This window comes from Coturnix japonica, chromosome 5, assembly GCF_001577835.2.
Source record: "Coturnix japonica isolate 7356 chromosome 5, Coturnix japonica 2.1, whole genome shotgun sequence".
Lineage (NCBI taxonomy): Eukaryota > Metazoa > Chordata > Aves > Galliformes > Phasianidae > Coturnix > Coturnix japonica.
This window is the reverse complement of record NC_029520.1, coordinates 16,064,132-16,084,124: the sequence shown is the minus strand read 5'-3', so window position 1 is coordinate 16,084,124 and position 19,993 is coordinate 16,064,132. Positions and strand designations below refer to the sequence as shown.

General features: G+C 36.1%; 1 protein-coding gene across 2 annotated transcripts in view; it reads right to left on the bottom strand.

Annotated features, from left to right (window-relative positions):
* Nucleotides 1-19,993, bottom strand: part of OTOG (otogelin) — an 84,564-nt gene that overhangs the window by 33,420 nt on the left and 31,151 nt on the right. For both annotated transcript variants that reach the window (XM_015864149.2, XM_032445043.1), the window contains exons 24-33: nt 19,502-19,609; nt 15,181-15,319; nt 14,812-14,946; nt 14,369-14,515; nt 13,658-13,777; nt 12,740-12,856; nt 11,210-11,366; nt 10,382-10,408; nt 7,692-7,859; nt 5,538-5,816 (exon numbers count right to left, since the gene is read on the bottom strand). In XM_015864149.2, coding sequence (XP_015719635.1) covers nt 5,538-5,816; nt 7,692-7,859; nt 10,382-10,408; nt 11,210-11,366; nt 12,740-12,856; nt 13,658-13,777; nt 14,369-14,515; nt 14,812-14,946; nt 15,181-15,319; nt 19,502-19,609 — 1,397 coding nt within the window. The remainder of the gene's footprint in view (nt 1-5,537; nt 5,817-7,691; nt 7,860-10,381; nt 10,409-11,209; nt 11,367-12,739; nt 12,857-13,657; nt 13,778-14,368; nt 14,516-14,811; nt 14,947-15,180; nt 15,320-19,501; nt 19,610-19,993) is intronic.

Sequence of the window (19,993 nt, the reverse complement as noted above, 5' to 3'; positions counted from 1 at the left end):
TTGATTTTAGACGTTAACTTTCACGCCAGTCAGACCTAGAGTGCTGCTATCCCAGTTACAGAAAATACTGTAGCTAAGTAATTGTGATTACTGGTGAAGTTTCACCAGTGAAACTGTGGATTTCACCAGTGTAATGGCATGAAAGCCTTATTGCTACCCAGGAAGCTAATCAGCCACCTCCAACACATGCTTTCCATTTTTATACTACTTAAATCCCCCCACCAGCAAACAGTAATAGGAGCTTGCTGTACTCTCACAACAAAAAAATGATACCCAGATAACAAGTCGAGGCTCTTATATCAGACATTTGCTCCTCAAAAGGATTTGTCATGTCATTTGGAGATAACCGTGTGCATACCACTGAAGTCTATCAGCATTTATCTTCTATTTGGTGACATAGCAAATCTTAATAAAATGGTAAAGTGCAGCTTACACAGCAATCATTCCACTCAATATGCCCTCATTTATTTTGTCTACTAGGAGCTAAACATATAAACATGTTATGGTACTGTAGAAAGTTTTCATATCAATACAAGTACAAACTTTACCAACGACAATATATTAAAATATACTTCCCAAAACTATACATAATTTTCTTACTTCTTTGGGCATCAGAGAAGCATTCAGGAACTTAATTCCTTCAAATTTATGTCTGTGGTAACAGCAACTACTATCTGGAACATTTAAGAGAGGGTCCAGAGGAGGGCCACAAAGATTATCAGAGTGCTGGAGCACCTCCCCTATGAAGACAAGCTGAAGAAGCTGGGTTTGTTCAGGCTGGAGAAGGCAGCAGGGTAACCTCATTGCAGCCTTCCAGCACTTAAAGGGAGCCCATAAACAGGAGGGGTGCCAACTCTCTGAAAGGGTAGATAATGGCAGGACAAGGGGAAATGGTTTTAAGTTGAAGGAGGGAAGACATGCACTGGATATCAGGCAAAGTTCTTTACCAAGAGAGTGGTGAGGTGCTGGAACAGGATGCCCAGAGAAGTGTTCAAGGTCAAGTTGGATGGGGCCCTGGGCAGCCTGGTTTAGTATTAGATACAGCAGCTGGCAGCCCTGCATGCAGCAGGGGAGCTAGAGCTTGTGGTGCCTTCCAACCCAAGCCATTCTGTGATTCTATGATCTAATAAAGAATATTATTTTTCATAACACCACAGTCTGCTAGTGACATTGAGTTACAACAACCTCAGCCACAGTATTTGTGTGCATTGACAACTCCTGCTAGATCACAAGCCCATCCTGACATTTTTTATATTGACTCCTACCACAAGGACAACATTTGCCACTATCACAATTTTGATATATTTGCAATTTCTGCTATACTCAAAGAATTCCAATTGACTTTAAAAAAAAGGGGGGGAAAACCTAAAAATTAAACTATACATGTTGTATACAGAATAAAAGTTTTTAAGAACATGAGAAAATAGTTCAACTTTCATTCTCATCTGACACTTTTTTTGTTGTTGTTGTTTTTCCTCAGACTTCAAATAATTTGGAAGGAAGAAAACCTGATTCAGAGTTACCTCTATTTATAACAGCAGCAAAACTCTGCTTAGTAACTCAGATTGCCATCCTCAGCTACAAGTTTAGAAACATGAAATCCTATCTAGCCACTTAACACATACAAAGTACCCACAAACTCTGCTCATGACTTTCAAGTTTCTGCAGTGAGAAATGTAAGGAAATTTCACAGAAGAAAAGGAATTCTATACCTAGCAAAAGCATAATTGAAAGTGAAATATAATTGCCTACCCCTCAAAATACTAAAGCGTTAGTTTACTATTATACTGTTAGATTAATACAAATCCTATTAACATAATTATCTAATCTCTTCCTATTTACTCACTCAGAAGCTGGGAGGTCAGATGTTTGTGGTATAAGAAGGAAAAATGTTATAATTCCAGGGAACCTCGGTTCAATTCCAAGAGCTACATAGAAGGTATGTTAATGGACATAGCTGGAATATGTAGGTACAACAAGAGTTGCTCAGCATTATCCAGTACCGAGTCCAGGTCATGATTTTTGGGACAGGAAAAACATTTGAGCTCAAACTGAACTTAAAAGCAATGCATTGTAATTAAAATACAATGGGTTAAAAACTAATTCTATTGATGGAAATGGGTAAAACTATGTTGAAGTTAAGCCAGTCAACTATGTTTTATATAAATCCTGACTTAAGATGGAAGAGGCTCTTGTTAAAAGTATATATTTTCATTTCCAGTTTTGCACAATGTCTGAATATTTCAGTTAACAAATACTAAAAAGAACCAAACTATCCTGTGTCAAGCACAAACACTAATAGATACCTGTGTGAAGTGTGCATATACACACTTACATCTTGAGATTTTAATTCTTGTTGAAAATTCTCAGAGACAGGCCTTCATATGCACCAACTTAGTAATGTTAACTACATGCTTTAGAAACTTAGTAATGTTAACTACATGCTTTAGAAACTAGGAACTTTGCCACTGAATTTTTGTAAAACAAGTCACATTTTTCTAATATTAACCCACAGCGATATTAAAATGTAAAGAATGTTATTATCGCACTATGAATGGTAAAAGTCAACTAGCTTGCACATATGATTAAAAAAGGTAAGGAAACTATAGGTATATGCATTAAAAAAATCATCAGTTTTCTACTTCCTCCTGTCTTCCTCTAAGTAATGATTTCAAATGTGAATTCACAGCTATTACATGACATTTTTGTCTCTGTTCTTCTGGTAAGGCTAAGTGTATTCTTTCAGCTGAATGTGTAATAATCCATTGGTGATAAAAAACAAAACAAAACCCCACACAGAATGAAAATGTGTTTTCTTGTGAAAATAAATATTTTCTTGTGATACACATACTCTAAATAGTCAAATTCAGTTAACTCAAGCTCTCCAATGTTCGTGGAAAGAAGACTGCAAAAAAATCTGATTATAATGAAAACAGTTTAAAAACTGAAGTGACTATACCTAGAAAACACTTTCCAGTTTTAGCTCATCCTATCCACACCATTTATAGTCAAGGCATCTGAATGCAACAATATTTATTGCTATGAAACTGAAAAAATTGACGCATCAGCTGACTTTCAGTGACCACGTATCTATTGCTGTGATGATCAGGTCATTTAAAATTCTTCCTTTTGAATGTGCGTCATAGAGCATGAAGAAGCCTCACAAGGAACTTTCTGGCCAAGGGGATTTACTGGGCCTATTATTCTGCTCCCGATATTTATCCTCTGATTCCAGAGGAATAGCTGTTCCCGGTTCAAGAGTTTCTGATCTAATATGCAAAGCATTTACAACAGTCAGCAGGAAACCCAATATGCTTTTGCCTGTGCACCCTGGAGCTGGTGTAACTTTTCCATTAACTAAAACAAATGCTGCTGTATTTTTAGACCATGTAATTACCCTACATCAGCAGGCTGAGCCTTGTGAACATACACTGGAGAAAGACTCAAGCCCTGTGTTTCTCTGCTTATAAAATTCTGAAACCCAAGCCCTCGGATGTGGTGATTAATGAAATGCCTCTTGATCATTTGATCTGATCCCACTTGCTGAGGTGAATTGTTTTAGTTTTCCACTAGCATAGATAGGATTTTTTTGCTATAATGACTGAATGGTAAAGACTTCACACTTGAAAAGATATACCACTCTGCACACTTGAAAAGATATACCACTCTGTGTTAATGGATGACCACTGAGAATTGGAACATGTTTTAACCTTCTTCATTCCTGTCTCAAAGATAAAAGACTTAAAGGAGATATTTTTGTTACATCCAAAAAAAGTTATTTGCTTTAAATACTGTATGAATGTCCTGGTAACAGGCTCAGCTCTGTAACTGTTCAAAAACCACAACAGCTCTGCAATTACAAGCATTTGTCAAGAGACGACAGGCATTTGGCAATGACAAAATCTGTCATTTTTTCAGAAGTTGGAGTGTGCCATTCAACAGCTGCATTAGGCTGTCATCATAATGCACCACAAAACAGCGGCAGATTCACAATGCTACCATTAAGACTTTAATTTAATGTTTTGATAACAAGAAGCTCCACAAAGCATACAGTTGGCCTCTTCTGTCACAGAAGTCAGTGCTTGCTTCAGACTTGCCTGTGCCAAGAGATTCAAACGGATCACTATAAAACCCAGCCAGGCAATGGTTCATTTGTTAAAATATTTCACTTTTGTTCTTTGTTTTTAGAGAACGAAGAACTGATTTAAGAAAATCATATTACCAAGAACACCTTTAAAATACTTCTGCTGTCCCAACAAATTAACTGCCATTACATTTGAAGTGGCAACAACAACAACAAAAGCCATTAGAACATGAAAATAATAGTTGTGATGATTTGAGAAATTTACATACCACATAAAGACCAGTGGATCCAGCAATTAGTAGTTGATACCGAGGTTCATAAATAAAGACATATATATAAATTAGAAATATCTGATGCATCAACGCAAACTGACAATAAAGCTAATGATTGTTTCATGAGTAAGTTGCCTTGTTTTTGCTTTACAGGACAATATAACTTCTTATGTCTCATTTTTAACACCATCTTCACTTCAGGACACAATTCTCTAGAGTTTTTTGTGGTTTTCCTTACTAATTTAAAAATGGCAGAGTTTGACCAATTATGGACTCCTAAATTTATGGTTTAAATTTATTGGAGCAATTTCTGCATCCGACTCCTACAAGGATTCCTAAGAATGTTGCCTATATTTCTGATTTTAACACTTCAGTGGAACCTGACTACTGTTATAGGAATGGGAATCTCTCCAGAAGGCAGAAACCAAACAGTCTCACAGCAATCTCCACTGCATATTCAGGAGCTGTAGCAGTCCAATAAACTCAAGGGAAACAGACAACTAGATCCCGAAGATGAGGCCTCTATTTCCAGTGCACTTGAAATGCTAGCAGTTAATATCTGAAAAGGCAGCTTTCAAGAGTGGGAACGTTGATAAAGCTAAAGCAGCTTTTCAGGGGAAAAACCAAGATTTTGAGGAAGGCAATCTTCAGGCAATATCTTTTGTACCAGATGGCATGACCTCTAATAAGGTGGCCACAAAGTCCACAATGAAAACTCACTGCACTGAAAACTCTTTCAGTGACAATCAGAGGGGAAAAAAAAGGAGAAAACATTATGCATAGACTTTGCCTTTTAGACAAGTATTCATTTTTTTTTCTCCATTCTCTTTATGAAATCATTAATCTGAGTGAATTTTCTGTTCCTTAAGAACGTCTTAACAAACCACAAAGTAGATATGGCCCAGAAACTTTGTACTTGTCTATTAATATCCACAACCATTGGCAAATACAGTGAAGTCATGAGAGTATTTAATGGCTTGGGAGAAGAAAACAATGATATCCTTACTACAAAGCTCAAAGGAGAATCTGAGGAAGAGTTTCACAAATAGATTAAGAACAGCTTTCAGTGATATTTGGGAAAAGTAAGTAATTTCATCACCTCTTAAAAGACCAACAGCATTTGGCCTGTATTTCCATAGGAAGCAAACTGCTCTTAATAAAATATAAATTTAATCACCTACCTACAAGTTTCAGAAGTACTGACAGTCTAAACTCCTCTGAATGATGGTACTTCAAAAGCTCAACTGAAGACATTGAAATGTGGATGAAGTATCCTGGTTTTGCAAATGACTCAAAGGAACTATATCCTGAAAGCCATGTATTCTTGTGGATAACAAATGTTGATTTGTTGTGAAACTCTTCACTTTTTTCCCATTTAGAAAGAATGAGGGTGTTACTGGAGGACAACTGGAGAAAATAATTAGGTCTCTCGGCTGCTTCAAATGAAACCAAGTTGGAATCTGAAAAACACAGAGGACTCATTTACATGCTTTAATAAACTGAACTCATTCAAATGTAACATTACTGCTATCAGTAGCATAAGCAATGTAAACAGCATTGGCCTTATCAATAAAAATAGTCAGAATCTTGTAAGGAAATATTCTATACGCATATTACAGAATCCTAGATTGATGAATGTTTATTTTTCTAAATTCACTACAAATTACAAAATAATCTCTTTGTAATATTTGCAATCAGAAGCGTATAGCTCAAGAACTCAGCCTTGCATTAAAAATAAATTCAAAAATGGCAATTTGCATTCAGTTTGCAGCTTTGTGTCTGCATCTCTAAGCAGACAGCTCTCCAGCCTTCCTCCCAACAACGTTAACAGAGAAGTCTGTCTTCTGACAAACATACCCACACACGATACCTTACCCTTAAAACAGCACTGTAGATCTCAAACAAGCCCCTGTACGATCAAGTGCAGAGTGGCGGATTTTGAGCTTGTTACAGGCATCTGCTACACACAGAATTACTTCATTCTGCTTTGCTGTTAATTCTGCTCTTGTGCTGAAAGCAGCCATTAAACTACTGTAAAATCAACTGAACTGCCAGGCCCAGATAGCATTTCTGGGGGGAGGGGGGAATTGTATAACAATTCTGGAAGAGTTGATTGTTTTCTGAGCATAAAATCTACAACTTATTTGAAAAACAAGAGTATCTTTTTTAAATAAATATCTGTAAGTGATTGGAAAGTAATGAGACAGTCACCATGATTTATAGGCCCCAAACTTTCCAATGTGATTTCTCTTGAACAGATGAAATCCATTTATTTTGTGGGAGGTGAACAAACAACCAAGAACACAGTTAATACAACTGAATATGTAAAATATGAAAACTACTGCACTGATTTTACAAAGTCCTACATGCCCCAAAAATGAAATTCCATTCTCCTAATTTGGACTATAAGGCACAAAATCCACTTGTTAAGTTCTATTTTGAGATAGAGATTTTATATGAGTAGAACGCTGGGAGTGACCTTCACTTTCCAAACCTACAACAAATACAGAGTAGAAGTGTCTCAAATCTATAACTAATAAAAGCAGTCTGGTCCTGGATACTCTATTACATGAGCTCCCGCGTCACTTCTACAGACAACAGTTAATCAAATGCTTGCTTTTTCAACTGACCTACATTCATTTTTTCTGATTACACAAAAGACAGACACACTAGACTGTCCAAATTCCTGATCTGTAGTAAAATTTTATTGAGGCTTGAGCACTCAGGGGGCAGTAAAACTGGGTATGCAGACTACTATAGCATTTAATCATTGTCACAAAGTGCTGAATGTATTCTTGTAAGCCTTTTATACCTGACTGAAGGTGTGCAAGATTTATTTTGTCTGCTGAACAAACAAGATTCATTCACTGCAAAACCCAATTCAGGACATAAAGTAGACAAATTCATAGCACATACCCTTAGCTCAGGTTATGTGGCCATCTCTGTACACGACAGTAGAAAGTACATGATGGTGACTAATTAAGTGAATTAGGGAGTACTTTTCTTATATCACCACTCCCAGTTCTGCCAGAGGAAAACTGGAGGGAGCAACATGTATCTGAGGCACTGGCTACAATACTGATTGTGACACTTCTGGAAGTTGTAGTTAGGGAGGGATTGTTGTTTATCAAATAAAATTATCTGTTCATAAAACTAAAATCATGCAATTAGAATTAGTCAAATGGAAATTTTAGCAGACATTTAGGTGCAGAGTTAGATAAAGAGAAAATATTTATTTTTTTTTTTAACCCAGGTCTATACTTAGATGTAACGCAAGTATTAAAGGATAGAATATGCTTTGGCTTAAGCCTCCACATACATTACAATCACTTTACCATGTGCTTTGGGTTTATAAAGTCCTGAAGTAAGCATAAAGCTCACTACATGTCCAGGAATAATATCGTCTTCTCTCACTGGGAAAACAAAGCCATTCACAGGTTCTGCTGCCATTACAAAGTCTCCATTGATGTAGCTGAGAAGTTTGTATGGGCCCTTTCCCAGAGCTGTTGAGAAAAAGAAGTCAGAATTACCTTTCATGTTTGAGCCCTAAATATTATGATAGAGAAACTACAGCTGACTCCAGGTGCCATTTGTTAATGACAAACAAAATCACATTCTTTTAGAAAATATTTGCTCTCAAAACTACTTATCTTCAATTCTAGAGAATAGTCATCAGCCTCTCCTTTCCCTAGTTTCTACCCCCTTCAGTTTCTAAGTTAGCTGAGAGCTTAGTTATTCACTTCAGAAATAAGGAGTGTTTTTACAGATTATCCTGGGACACAAATTGTTTTTTTGTACGTTTCAACCACTTCTTATTGCTGTTTAAAACCACTTGCATTGGTGTCTATACCGTGAGGCATTCTTCTAGAAACAGCTTGCTGCAATCAAGTATCAAATGACTCTGTGAATAGTATAGATACAAACATAGTACTGGGAAGCATGACAAGAAGAAATCAGCATCACTAGAAAAGGAAAGGACAAATTTTACCCATAAGTAAAAAAGCAAAAACTGTGAAATAATTTCACAAACCTCAAAAAGCTGCACTGTATCAGTTAGTTAGAAATTCATGGTATTTTAAGATGGTTTTTATAAACTCCTCTGTTAAAAACCATGCCTGAGCATTTTACCTCACTGCTGTTTTAACCACAAACCAGCACATGGCAAGCACCCATCTAAGCTAGAACTCTCCCAGAACTTCTCAGCTGATAACTACTGCTAAGACCACTGAACCTCAAAATTAGTTCAAACAGGTTAGAAATAGGAAGAGCAGCCTGAAGCTTCCTCTTGCATTCTGGCACTCCCTGGTAGTAAAAGTTACTAAGACTTCAGAAATCCTACATGGCCCATTAGGACACAAGATTTACCTACCTTACAAGGAGCTGAGAAGCCTTTTTTAAATGACTTAAAGCTTTATTATTCTGGAAATATTATCATACATATAAATTTTAGGTCCCTCTCCCATTCAAAACTTGAGAAACAACTGCAATCAGAATGTCCCCTTACCAAAGTGAAAGAGAATGAATTACTTCACTCTGAATTAATGACAAAGTTATATAGACAAAATCTCTTTCTGCTCTAAGACCACTTCTTAACCTTTCTGTTCCCAAAAAATAAGCAATTTTTGGCAGTGCAAATGCATTTCAGGTAGAAAATATTTAGCACAGATATAGCTTTTCCTCCTCATTGGTCACTCTGGAAAATCCTATGGTGAGAACTGATGAGCTGAATAAGCAAACACCAGGAAAAAGTATATGATAACCATGTTTATTACAAGCTTGTCAGATGTACAGCTCTCCAGTATGCAAATAAATTGCTGTCAATAAAAACTCAGTAAGAAAACTAATATCACACTTTGTATCTGTTACCACCCAACTTCTTTTTGCTACTAGCACACACTACAGCCCCAGACATTAGGGGCACTGCTCTTCTAGTCTGTTATAACTGCAAGATCACTTAGTCTCAGATTGCATTTATGAGACAAAGCAGTACAAAAACTTCAAACTGCAATCATCTCATTGAACTGCACTTTATAGGGCTTAAATAATGATTTAGCTTAAATCCCACTAAACTATATATATATAAAATTTTTTTTTCATCAGTTCAAAAACTTTTCAGCTGTCTGTGCACCAGAAAAGTTAATCTAAAGTCTCAGTTCCTCCCCAAGATCTTTCTCAGGGCAAGTTGTTACAATATGAAGTCTAACAGAAGACCAAAACATCACAGGCCATCTAAATGCACAGCTTTTCCCTGTGTATTTGAAGCTTGACAGAAGAAATTATAGAATAAAAAGCAAGAATCCCGTTTACTCTTCACATCAGGTTGGCTTTCAGTGCTTAGATCTTTGCCACGTCTAACAATGTAGACATTCACTATATAACTTTGAAACAGTCTGGATAGAGATCCCAGCACTTACACAGTAGTACAGCACACTCAGCACAAATTAGCAACTGATGCTTTTTACTCAAGCACTTAATACCAGATTTGCACCTCTCTCTGAGATGAGTTCTAATAAGCAACAGAACTTGTCACTCAAAAATACAAAGCTAGGTCAGTCACCCCTAATCGATAGTTATCCCATGCCACGGGAAGTTGAATTACCTATGTAACTAACTCCCTCTGGAGGCTGCACAGGGGTTGATTGGTTTGATAGAACCAATGGTTATCAATTCTGGACTGCAGTAAGCCTTAATCATACTGCCACCAGTACTGTTGAATGGAATATTATGTAAATAACTTAATGATTTCATTATTTAATCTTTACCATATCATAAATGCAAAGCAATTTAATTAAACTTTTGGGAAAGACACACGATTCCCAACATTAACACGATCATGAAATTACAAGCTATTAGAAATAAAGTGAACCTTAAAGTAGAATTGTGGTTATTTAAATAATTTATCATTTGTAACTGTTTTCATCAACACATCATTTTTATATAAAACATGATGAGTAATATTAAGGTATCTTTGGAATAAAGAAGCCAAAGATTATACTGACATTTTATCAGGTCCTTTAGGACTTACCTTTGTTGAAATATTCACAATCATAAGCTGAAAAATAGAAAGAAAGGAAAAAAGTTGTGGGTATTCTGCATATTAATATCTTTTCCACTATCTTTTACTGGTTAAGATCAAAGCCAACTGCTTGGTCAAGTCAGATCATGCATAACAATTTATTCTAACATTTATTGCCAGATTTTTATTTGACTACCTTAATAAAGCTCTTGTTTAAATTATACTGATCTAAATATTATTTACTAGCAAAAAATAGTAAGCTCACATTCCTATAGTTGTCTTTTTGCGACCTCTAGTGTTTAAGACTAAGCTTTGCTGTCTTCCCATTCTCATTTCTATAAAAATTCATGATTTCTATTTAAAAAATTGAGTATACCTCTTGCTCTACTGCACATTTCTTGTCTAACTTCTATCAAACTGCATGCTCTCTTTGAGATGCTGTGAAATTAGAAAAATGATTGTTTTTTCCTTCATTTTTTAACTTTCTTGCCCTCTTCCATTACAACTTCCAGGTAGTGACTCTTTTCTGCCAAGCATGTGACTCAGAAGCCTTAGAAAATAGGTCTCAGATGTGTTTTACCTCTCAGCATTGTTGAAGAAGAAAAGCTAAGTAGGACTGCAAGCTTTTTTCATATTCCTAACTAGACAAAAAATGAACATGGAGATCAGTAAGAGGCACTCACTTGTTTTCTTATGCCCCAAAAGCAGCTCATTCTCACATGAGTTCTGATAGTGTGGCTTAGCAATTCACATCCCCAGGCAACTCAGTATTTTTGATTTCTCAGGTCTAGACCTCATAAATACAATAGCAAGCAGTGGCTGAACCAGTTAACTTACGACACACTCTAGGAGTCCTCCAATCTACAGAAACCCCATGCTGGCAGCACTGATGGGCATAAGCTGATACACTTGTACAGAAACATTCACAGTCCCCTCCTTGGTTACAACCACATGTATCTGCCAAGCAGTTTGAGTAAAACCAAGTGACATCAATCTAGAAATACATAAGAAAATATTTCATGTAGACACAGGCAACAATCATCTCAACACAAAGCTGTGATTCCTTCAAGATTTTAACATCAGACTTATAAGCATCAAAGGCTTTACTTGAAATGTTTGCATTAAATACAAGAGAGATTATTAGAACACAAAAATGATACTCAGATGCTTACATGAGATGCTTTTGCATGGTTTTGTACTACTTAAGCCATAATAAGCTACACTGAATCATATTAAATAAGACTCAGCTGACCACAAGAAAATATGTTTCAGAAGCATTAACAAAGTTAGATATGCATAAAACATAAGAAATAATACAGTAGGTAGAAAACTCTTCATGAGTGGTTCATTCTCTTAATATAATTAGAAAACTTCATGGGACAATTAGTCACTGCTTTCCTCCTCAGATTACTTTGGCATATTGTCTTAAGGGACTAAATTTCAAAGAAGACTGTCAATGTTAATTTGCTGATTGAATTGCAATACATTCTACACAGGTTTACACCATAATATTTATACACTTACGAGGAATCCAATTGGTATCTTACACAGCTGACTAATCCAGTGTTACATCAGCACAACTTAAACATCAGCTTCCATTTTTCCTCCAAAATAATATGCAGGAAAACTCTGCATTTCCTGATTGCCTTTCATACAGAATTTCCCTCCTCCTTAGAAATCACTCTAAATTTTTAGGGCATGCACTTAAATCTTGACCTCTGAATATCTTGGAATATGTTATTTTTCACATAACACCTAGATTTGTAAAATCAGTTCTCTTTATTCTTGAACTAAACCCAAACTTGCTGACTATCAGAACAAGTTGCATGGCTTATTTATTTTCATTACCTAGTTGCTTAAGTGAGGAGATGCATGTAATTTCTGGGAGTTAGTTTCTCCACACATACTGCCTAGAAGAAGCTGTGAATTTATTTAAACGTGCCTGTAAGACACGTGTGCAATGTAACACATTTGAGTAATATAAAGCAAATAATTACAATTATTCAAATTATGCTCTGGATTAAAAATAAGTAAAAAATTGCATGTAATTTTTTTCCATTAACTTTAAAGGGGATTAGCCACAAAGTTGAATGCTAGGTGATGCCAAAGTGGTACTCTGTGGCACTAACAAGCAGATTTCTGTCTAAGTCAGCTAACTGTAGGCAGTTCTTTGACAGTATGTTATTAAACATTACCATTTTAGGGTGAAATAGGGATGGTTCAGACTTCCTTTGTGTTCTTTATTGATGTAGTTATATAAAAACATTCTGGCATGGGAAGTAAGGAGAAAATGTAAAGCGCTTGGAGCTGAAAAGCAGTTTCTAAGACAATGACTTTCACATCTTTCTACACGTGACTACAACTCACCACTGGATGGCAAGCTTCAAATGCTTCACTAAACAGTATTCCACACTCCTTCTTTGCAAATGGCTCTCTCAGTGGATTCAAACTGCATGGATTCTGAATGTCAGATCTGTCAGCACACTTAACAAGAAAGTAAAATCAAGGGAAGAAACTTGTTTTATTAGTACTTCGTGTTTGAGCTGAAAAAACGGGTTTGTTTTGTGGGTGTTTGTTTGAGAAGATGTAAAACAAAAAATCCACATTCATTAGGGAAAATGAAGAGATCAAGAAAAAGAATTAAAAGAGGCTAATATGCTAATGAAAATGAAAAACACATAAAATGAAAAATACACATTCTGAAGAAATGTTTCATGTATCTGATACATTCACACACACAGTTCTAAACAGAGCTTACAGGAAGTCCTAATCTGTTGTCTGTACTCAGTTGAACTATCCCATTCACATAGGTGACAAAGATCACGTGGATAACTTTCATGAGAAAGGTTAGAAATCTGGTCTTTTTACCCTAACTACCAGGAAGGAAAATCTCTGAATACCACTGGACATAAGAAAGAAGTTCAGTATTTAACTTTACAACATAGGACTGTATGTTAACAACATAGGAACTGTAAGTTAAATAACAGATATACATAGAATGACTGTGGAACTGTTTATATTGCTGTTCTAAAAACCTCTTGAGAAAACAGCTGTAGATGAAGAATACTACACCACATTCTGCTCTACACTTTGGTATTATTTAAAAAAAAAAAAGTGATTACTTTATCCTGCTTAATGGATTATGATATCTTTAAGAACAACAGCCTGTGAATTTTGCACTGCTGCTTGACAGAGATTTCCAGCAACTTCTGATTTCGTTCTAGATAAACTGTATGATTCAAATGTCCAAAATCTGTAAGCAAATACATTTGTTTTACTATGTACCTCTACAGCTGTCCAGCTGTTTCCAAATTCTTGTGAGTTTGTCAATTCAAAATTATCTGGAGTCCTCATTTCATTTACTGTTTTCAAATCAAAATTTCCACACAACCCAGTTAATTCACCCTGGAAAACAAAAACAAAAGCAATAATTTTCCTACACAATATATAATGCTTTCGGTCAGAACTGTTTTCAAAACATACTTTATGTTTTTGTCTTCAGTTGCTCCATCAACATTTGTCAGGACTCAACATGTTTTCACCACTTTCCAAGCCTAAGAAGTTGAACTATAATAAAACTGTGGGAAATATTTTTTGTCAGTAACATCAGTATTATTTCTTTTAGACTAAGTGTCACTGAGCCTCTGAGAATGGAACTGATCTTTTGTTCAGAGAAGTGACCTGTTTGGTAGCAACTTGCAGCAAAATAACATCTGCTCCAGTCACATTGGAAATGAGTACTTAAGAAGAATGTTGCCCTTAAGATAGTTGTTTCTGTTTTTACTGTCTAACTTCAGTAACAAGTGAATAAAGATTGAAATTGGGAATGATTAATTTGATTGACAAGGCAGTTGAATATTTTTCTCCTTTATTCTGCTACTGAGTTCCTATAGGATTCATGACATGTTGTCTGTTCCACAAACAATTATAGCATACACTTAAGACTAACACAAATACCACAAAGAAATGGCATTAAGAGCAGTGACTTTCCCTTACCTGCCACTGATGACCCATCTGTATGTGAACTGTTGTTCTCTGATCCCAAAGAATAGTGATGTGTTCATCAGGAAAATGAACAACAGTGAAAAATCCAGCTTTCCATAACTGTATTTTCTGTAGTTTGTCCATGTAACTAGATGTGCTCTGTTCAAAATTAAGAAAACGCTGCTTAAAAATCTAACATCCTCACAAAATTATGAATAGTACTACTTATACTAAAATTACTATAAATAGTAAATATTTACAGCAATAAAGTTTGTAGCCAAGATTTTGCTTATGGTTTCCATTCAACAATACTGATGCAATCAACATTCAATGAAAAGATATTTACATCTAGGCTAATTAAGTGGTACAATCATTTTCTAGCCAACAAGACAGAAAAAAAATATTCAGAGATGTATACTTGCTACTTTTTTGGCATGTTCAAGACTGACACATACAGGATTCCCAGTTTCATCATCAAATATTAGAGAAGATTTTCCAACGGTAATGAAAATGTCTTTTCTGCAAATGATTCCAGTATTAAAGCAGTTAATATTCTGTATAACTACTGAGAAACTTGCTGAAGAAGTACTCTGCAGAGAAAAAAAACATGCACTTCTAAATATACTAATGTAACTACATATATTGTTGCACAGATAAATTAGCAGAAACTGCAGCATGTTATTTTTGGTAAGTATAACTCAATATCTGAGACACAGCAAAGCTTAAAAAAATATATGTTGGATGCAGTATATGGCACTGATAAGAAACAAGTAGAAGAGTAGATCTTATATCGGGTTTTACTGAGACTTCATAAAATATCTCACCTTAACTAGATAAGCCTTACAAGTTCCAACAAAGTCATATGTAAGTCCATCGAATGTCCTGTAATGCCGATCCCCATAGGCAGTACACATGGATGGGCATGGATGGAAGGTGCATTGAAATGATCCATGCTGGCAAATGCTGAAAAAACAATATTACCATTGTTGGTCATACAACTGTAAGCACAGACAATTACTGCTATTGCACTAAGAAGCAAAACTACCTAGAATGCATAAGAATTGTAACTGAGGATAGAAGCATTTAGAAATTTCATCTAAAAGAAGCTTAAACAAATTGATTTCCCAGAATTTCTGTTTTTACAGAATTAACTCACACAGCTTGTGTTCCTTCTTCTTAGAACCTATTGGTTTCAGAATATACAGACACTTTAGACAAAGAAAAGGCATTCTTTTAGCTTAAGCAAGAAAAATGCCAGCCAATGTAATACAGTTTATTCTGTACTCACACACAGTGATGTGTTTCAAGGATGAAGCTCTTTCTATCAGTACCTTTGTTTATACACCAGCTGATTGTTAGAATCAATAGGCAACGTGTCCTGTTACTACAGTCCTCACCCACTTCCTGACTGAATAGAAGTTTTGCATAAATTTGTATATATATATATATATATATATATATATATACACACACACACACACAGAGAGAGAAAGAGAGAGAGAGTGTGTGTCCTATTCCACTAGGCTCCTCTAAAGAACTGTGTTTTGGGTTATTTGTTTTCTTTTTTCTTATACATCAGTAATATCCCTTAAGTTTAACCTGAGAGTAGTTCAGGTTCTATCTATGGTCACCTTATGAATCAGTGTCTCCCTGTGCATCATCCTGTGACCATAGATAGAACCTGAACTACTCTGAATATAATATATTCTTATAATTTTTGGAAATAACATAAGCATTTATAAATAATGGATAAAATTATGACAGGTTTCTATACCCTGATTAAATGAACATTCTGTATTTTACAACTACATATCTGCCCTACTTTGGGAAATTTTAGGTAAATAACAAGTTTCACATCTCATATGCTAAAGCATGAAATAATATGAAGTTCTACATCATTATAGCTGTTCGTTGTCTAATCATACTGCTATCAGGCATTACAGGGTTATCACACTGTTGTTCATAAAACAACAGTAACTAGAATAAAATGAAGACAGCTTCTAGTACTAGCCACTCCATGTTTTCTTCTGCTCCCTTTCAAAGCAACTCATACCAACCTAGCATAACATTCCAGATTTTCAAAGGCTCCACTTGAAAACAATTATTTTGACTCTACTTGTGTTTTTATAATGACAAGTGCTTAGTTTACTTCAGACTTGCATGTATATGTACTATATGTGAAAAGTTTAGGCTGTAACCCAGCTTCTAATGTCATTCTGAGGAAGTGGCTAAGGCAGGAACCTACCAAAGCTAATGGAGAGGGAAAGGAAAAATGATGAAAGCACACTTGAGCAGAAAAAGTAACTGATGCTTTTAATGTTCTCTCAGAGATATTAGGATTCAGATACACTCTTGTGCAGAAACAATTCTTAACATGCAAAGAATGGGGAGCTCCCTTTTAGGCTCCTAACACAGTCACAGTCAGAAGGAAGGGCTTTGAAGGTACATTATGTCTTGTATGTCCTATGCTCCACATTTCTTGTATATCAAGTAAATTAACATTTTGTTAACAGAGTCTAGGGAGTCCTAGTTGAAAAAGCAGAGCTACAAGCTGCTTTCAGACTGACTAGCTTCCTTTGAAATATGTATTCAAGTAAGTATTTAAAAACACAGAAAGCCCAATTCAGCATCCCCCAGCAACTAAACAGCATTTTCACTATAGTCTCAATGTACAACAGCAAATCTACACAGCTAACTCCACCATCCATATTACCTTGCACAACACAACACTGAAATGATGCTTCAGTAAGTTTAGCTGCTATCACCACCTTTTTGGTTTAATCTAGCCAGCATATTATTCAAGCAGTTGCACTGGAGACAAAACTAGTCCATCTCAAAATGAGGGAAATATCAAATAGCAATTCAGTCAGACACCAGAACTAGGTTTGAACATCCCTGGCACTCCAACGGTAGCTTTGCCAGTTTAAAAAATCATTTGTCATTTTACCATTCTATAAAGAAATCAGATTAGTAGTCATGCTGTAAACATTAAATCAGATGTGAGTGATGATATTTAATACTAGTGAACACTATTTCTGTACGCTAAATTACACAAATGTCATTGTCACTACTAAGAGTGTTTAATGGGCTTGTTGAGTATTCTCATTCTCAAAAACAAACCTTTTCTTGCCGTACAAAACACACCTGTGCATACACACACAGCATTCTCAAAGACTTTCTCCACCTTTTATCAAATTTGTCACTTCTGAGGGAAGCAGAGCTGGCTGCAGATTTCTCACCATTGAACAACCGATTGCCAAAAAGACATTATCATTGTGCAACTCTTTGCTTCCTGGACGTAGAAGAGTTGAAAAACCACGATAACCTGAAGAAATTAATGGGCCTAGCCTCAGAAAAATAACAAGTCTAAAAATCCAGAAAACTCCCACCTACATTCCTGATGCCTTTTTCTGACACAGATTAGTTCTTTCTGACATAAGCAATTGCACACCAGGTCCAACTTGAAGATGGCTTGTGAAATAATGGGGTGAATATCCCGAGTAACTTTACCTGCCTGCCCAGTGGAGATGGCTTCTAAGATGCTTCACCAGTCGACCAAAGGGCTACAAATATCTTCTAGAGCAGATACTGAGAACCTGACGAGAGGCAGAGGTAGGCAGTCAGCACAAGGCTGGAAGGAGGGGGCATTGATATCCAAGATAAGGCAACGTCTAGTGCTGACTGGACATGCCTTCACTGTACAAGGCTATACTGAGGCCAGAAGTAGTAGTTTACCAGGTGACATCTTTTAAATGTTCCTGGTAAGCTTAGAAGAAGGGGACAAAAGCGCAGAATTACACTGCTGAGAGGCTGGAGGCTACAGCATTACCACAGTATCTTGGTACTTGACAGTATAGCTGACTTTTCTGAGGCTCTGATAAGACTCTTTGTGCCAGCTTGCAAAATTTAACAGTAAACAAAGATCAAAACAGGTGGGTCCATCAGTCACATATGTTCTCACATCCTAGCTCTATTGAAGCTCATTGAAATGGTAGCGTACTGTGTTCTATACTGAGGGCACCTGAAGGAAACTCCACAGAGTAACCTAGCTACAGGGCAGGCACCATGCACAAGAGCAACACTGGACAGTGAACAATTAGGTTCACCAAGTGATCCTACCAACCATCACCTATTTACACCAGTTCCTGTAAAATCCAATTTATTCATCTATTAACTCACCCACAAATAAAACAAAAAAATTTACTGCAACTATGCTCAGCACAATACTCTGATTTAACATCGCAAAGATGATCGAAGGACTGGAGCATCTCTACAACAAAGAAAGGTTGAGGGAGCTGGGCTTGTTCAGCCTGGAGAAGAGAAGGCTCTGTGGAGACCTAATTGTGGCATTCCAATATGTAAAGAGAGCTTGTGAACAAGAAAGAGACCAACTTTACTCATGGACAGATAGCAATACAAGAAAAAGGAAAGGTTATAAACTAAAAGAGAGGAGATTTAGATTAGCTAGTAGCAGGAAATTCTTTACTTACTCAAGAAGGTCATGAGGCACTGGAATGGGCTGCCAAGAGAAGCAGTGAATGCCCCAACCCTGCAGGCACAGAAGGCCAGGTCCTGGCAGCCTGATCTAGTGGCAGGCAACCTGGCCAATGGCAGGGGGGTTGGAACTAGATTATCTTTGAGGACCCTATCAACTCAAACCATTCTGTGATTCTAAGATCATAGAAGACCATGGGTTACATATTAAGCACTAAGAATGTTGAAACTCCATCATAAATGTTAAAATAAAATAGAAAGCTTCAATTTAACAAATGCTATACAGATGTATTATTTGAAAGACTTTTTCCCTGTACTCTAGAAACATTTTCCAAGGAGTATTTAGAGAATCTTGATATGCCAATAATCAAAAACATGATTTTCTGAATCAAACTTTTGTCCAAACCCAGTTATTTTTATTCCCAAACAACATGCTGCTGTTACATTATGTAAAAGTTTCTGGAAACAAGAAACTCTTAAAAAAAACATAATTCCAAAGGTTCTTCTCATAGAAGCACACAAAGTTATGGTGGGTGGATAACAAGAACCTGGTGTGAACTTACAAATTAGCAAGCTTAAGGTAAAAAAAGAGGAACAGTCAAGACACAGTTAAAAACTAAAATGAAAAATAACAAACAGATCTGTGCTTACCATGTATGACAGGATGAAATAACTTTGTCACCTGGGAAGTACTCCTTTCCTTTCCACAAACATGGACATTCATCCATTTCCAAGCATATATCCCCGTGCTTAACAAGACTATTAAAAAAAAATACACATTCAATAGAAGTACATCCAAACCAGATATGTATATACAAAAACATTCTTCAAAACTTTTACATTATTATTGAAAAATATTTTAAATCTCATATTGAGTAGGTACAGTTTTATTTGTATATTTTTGTGGATGCTTATATATGCATAATTTGGCCATTTACTTTCAAAGCAGCTATATGTTGTACCTTTAGTAAGTAAATACCAGCTCCATCTTTCGCAGCTGCACAGGTGAATTGCTTTCACCAGTGCTGCTCCTAGGGCTGACTGGGTCTTTTCCCCCCATGCCCAATCAGTTGTTCAGGCCATGATTCAACAGTTACCACACACAGGACCTACTGGTGTAATAACTGATAGAACACCTTTGAT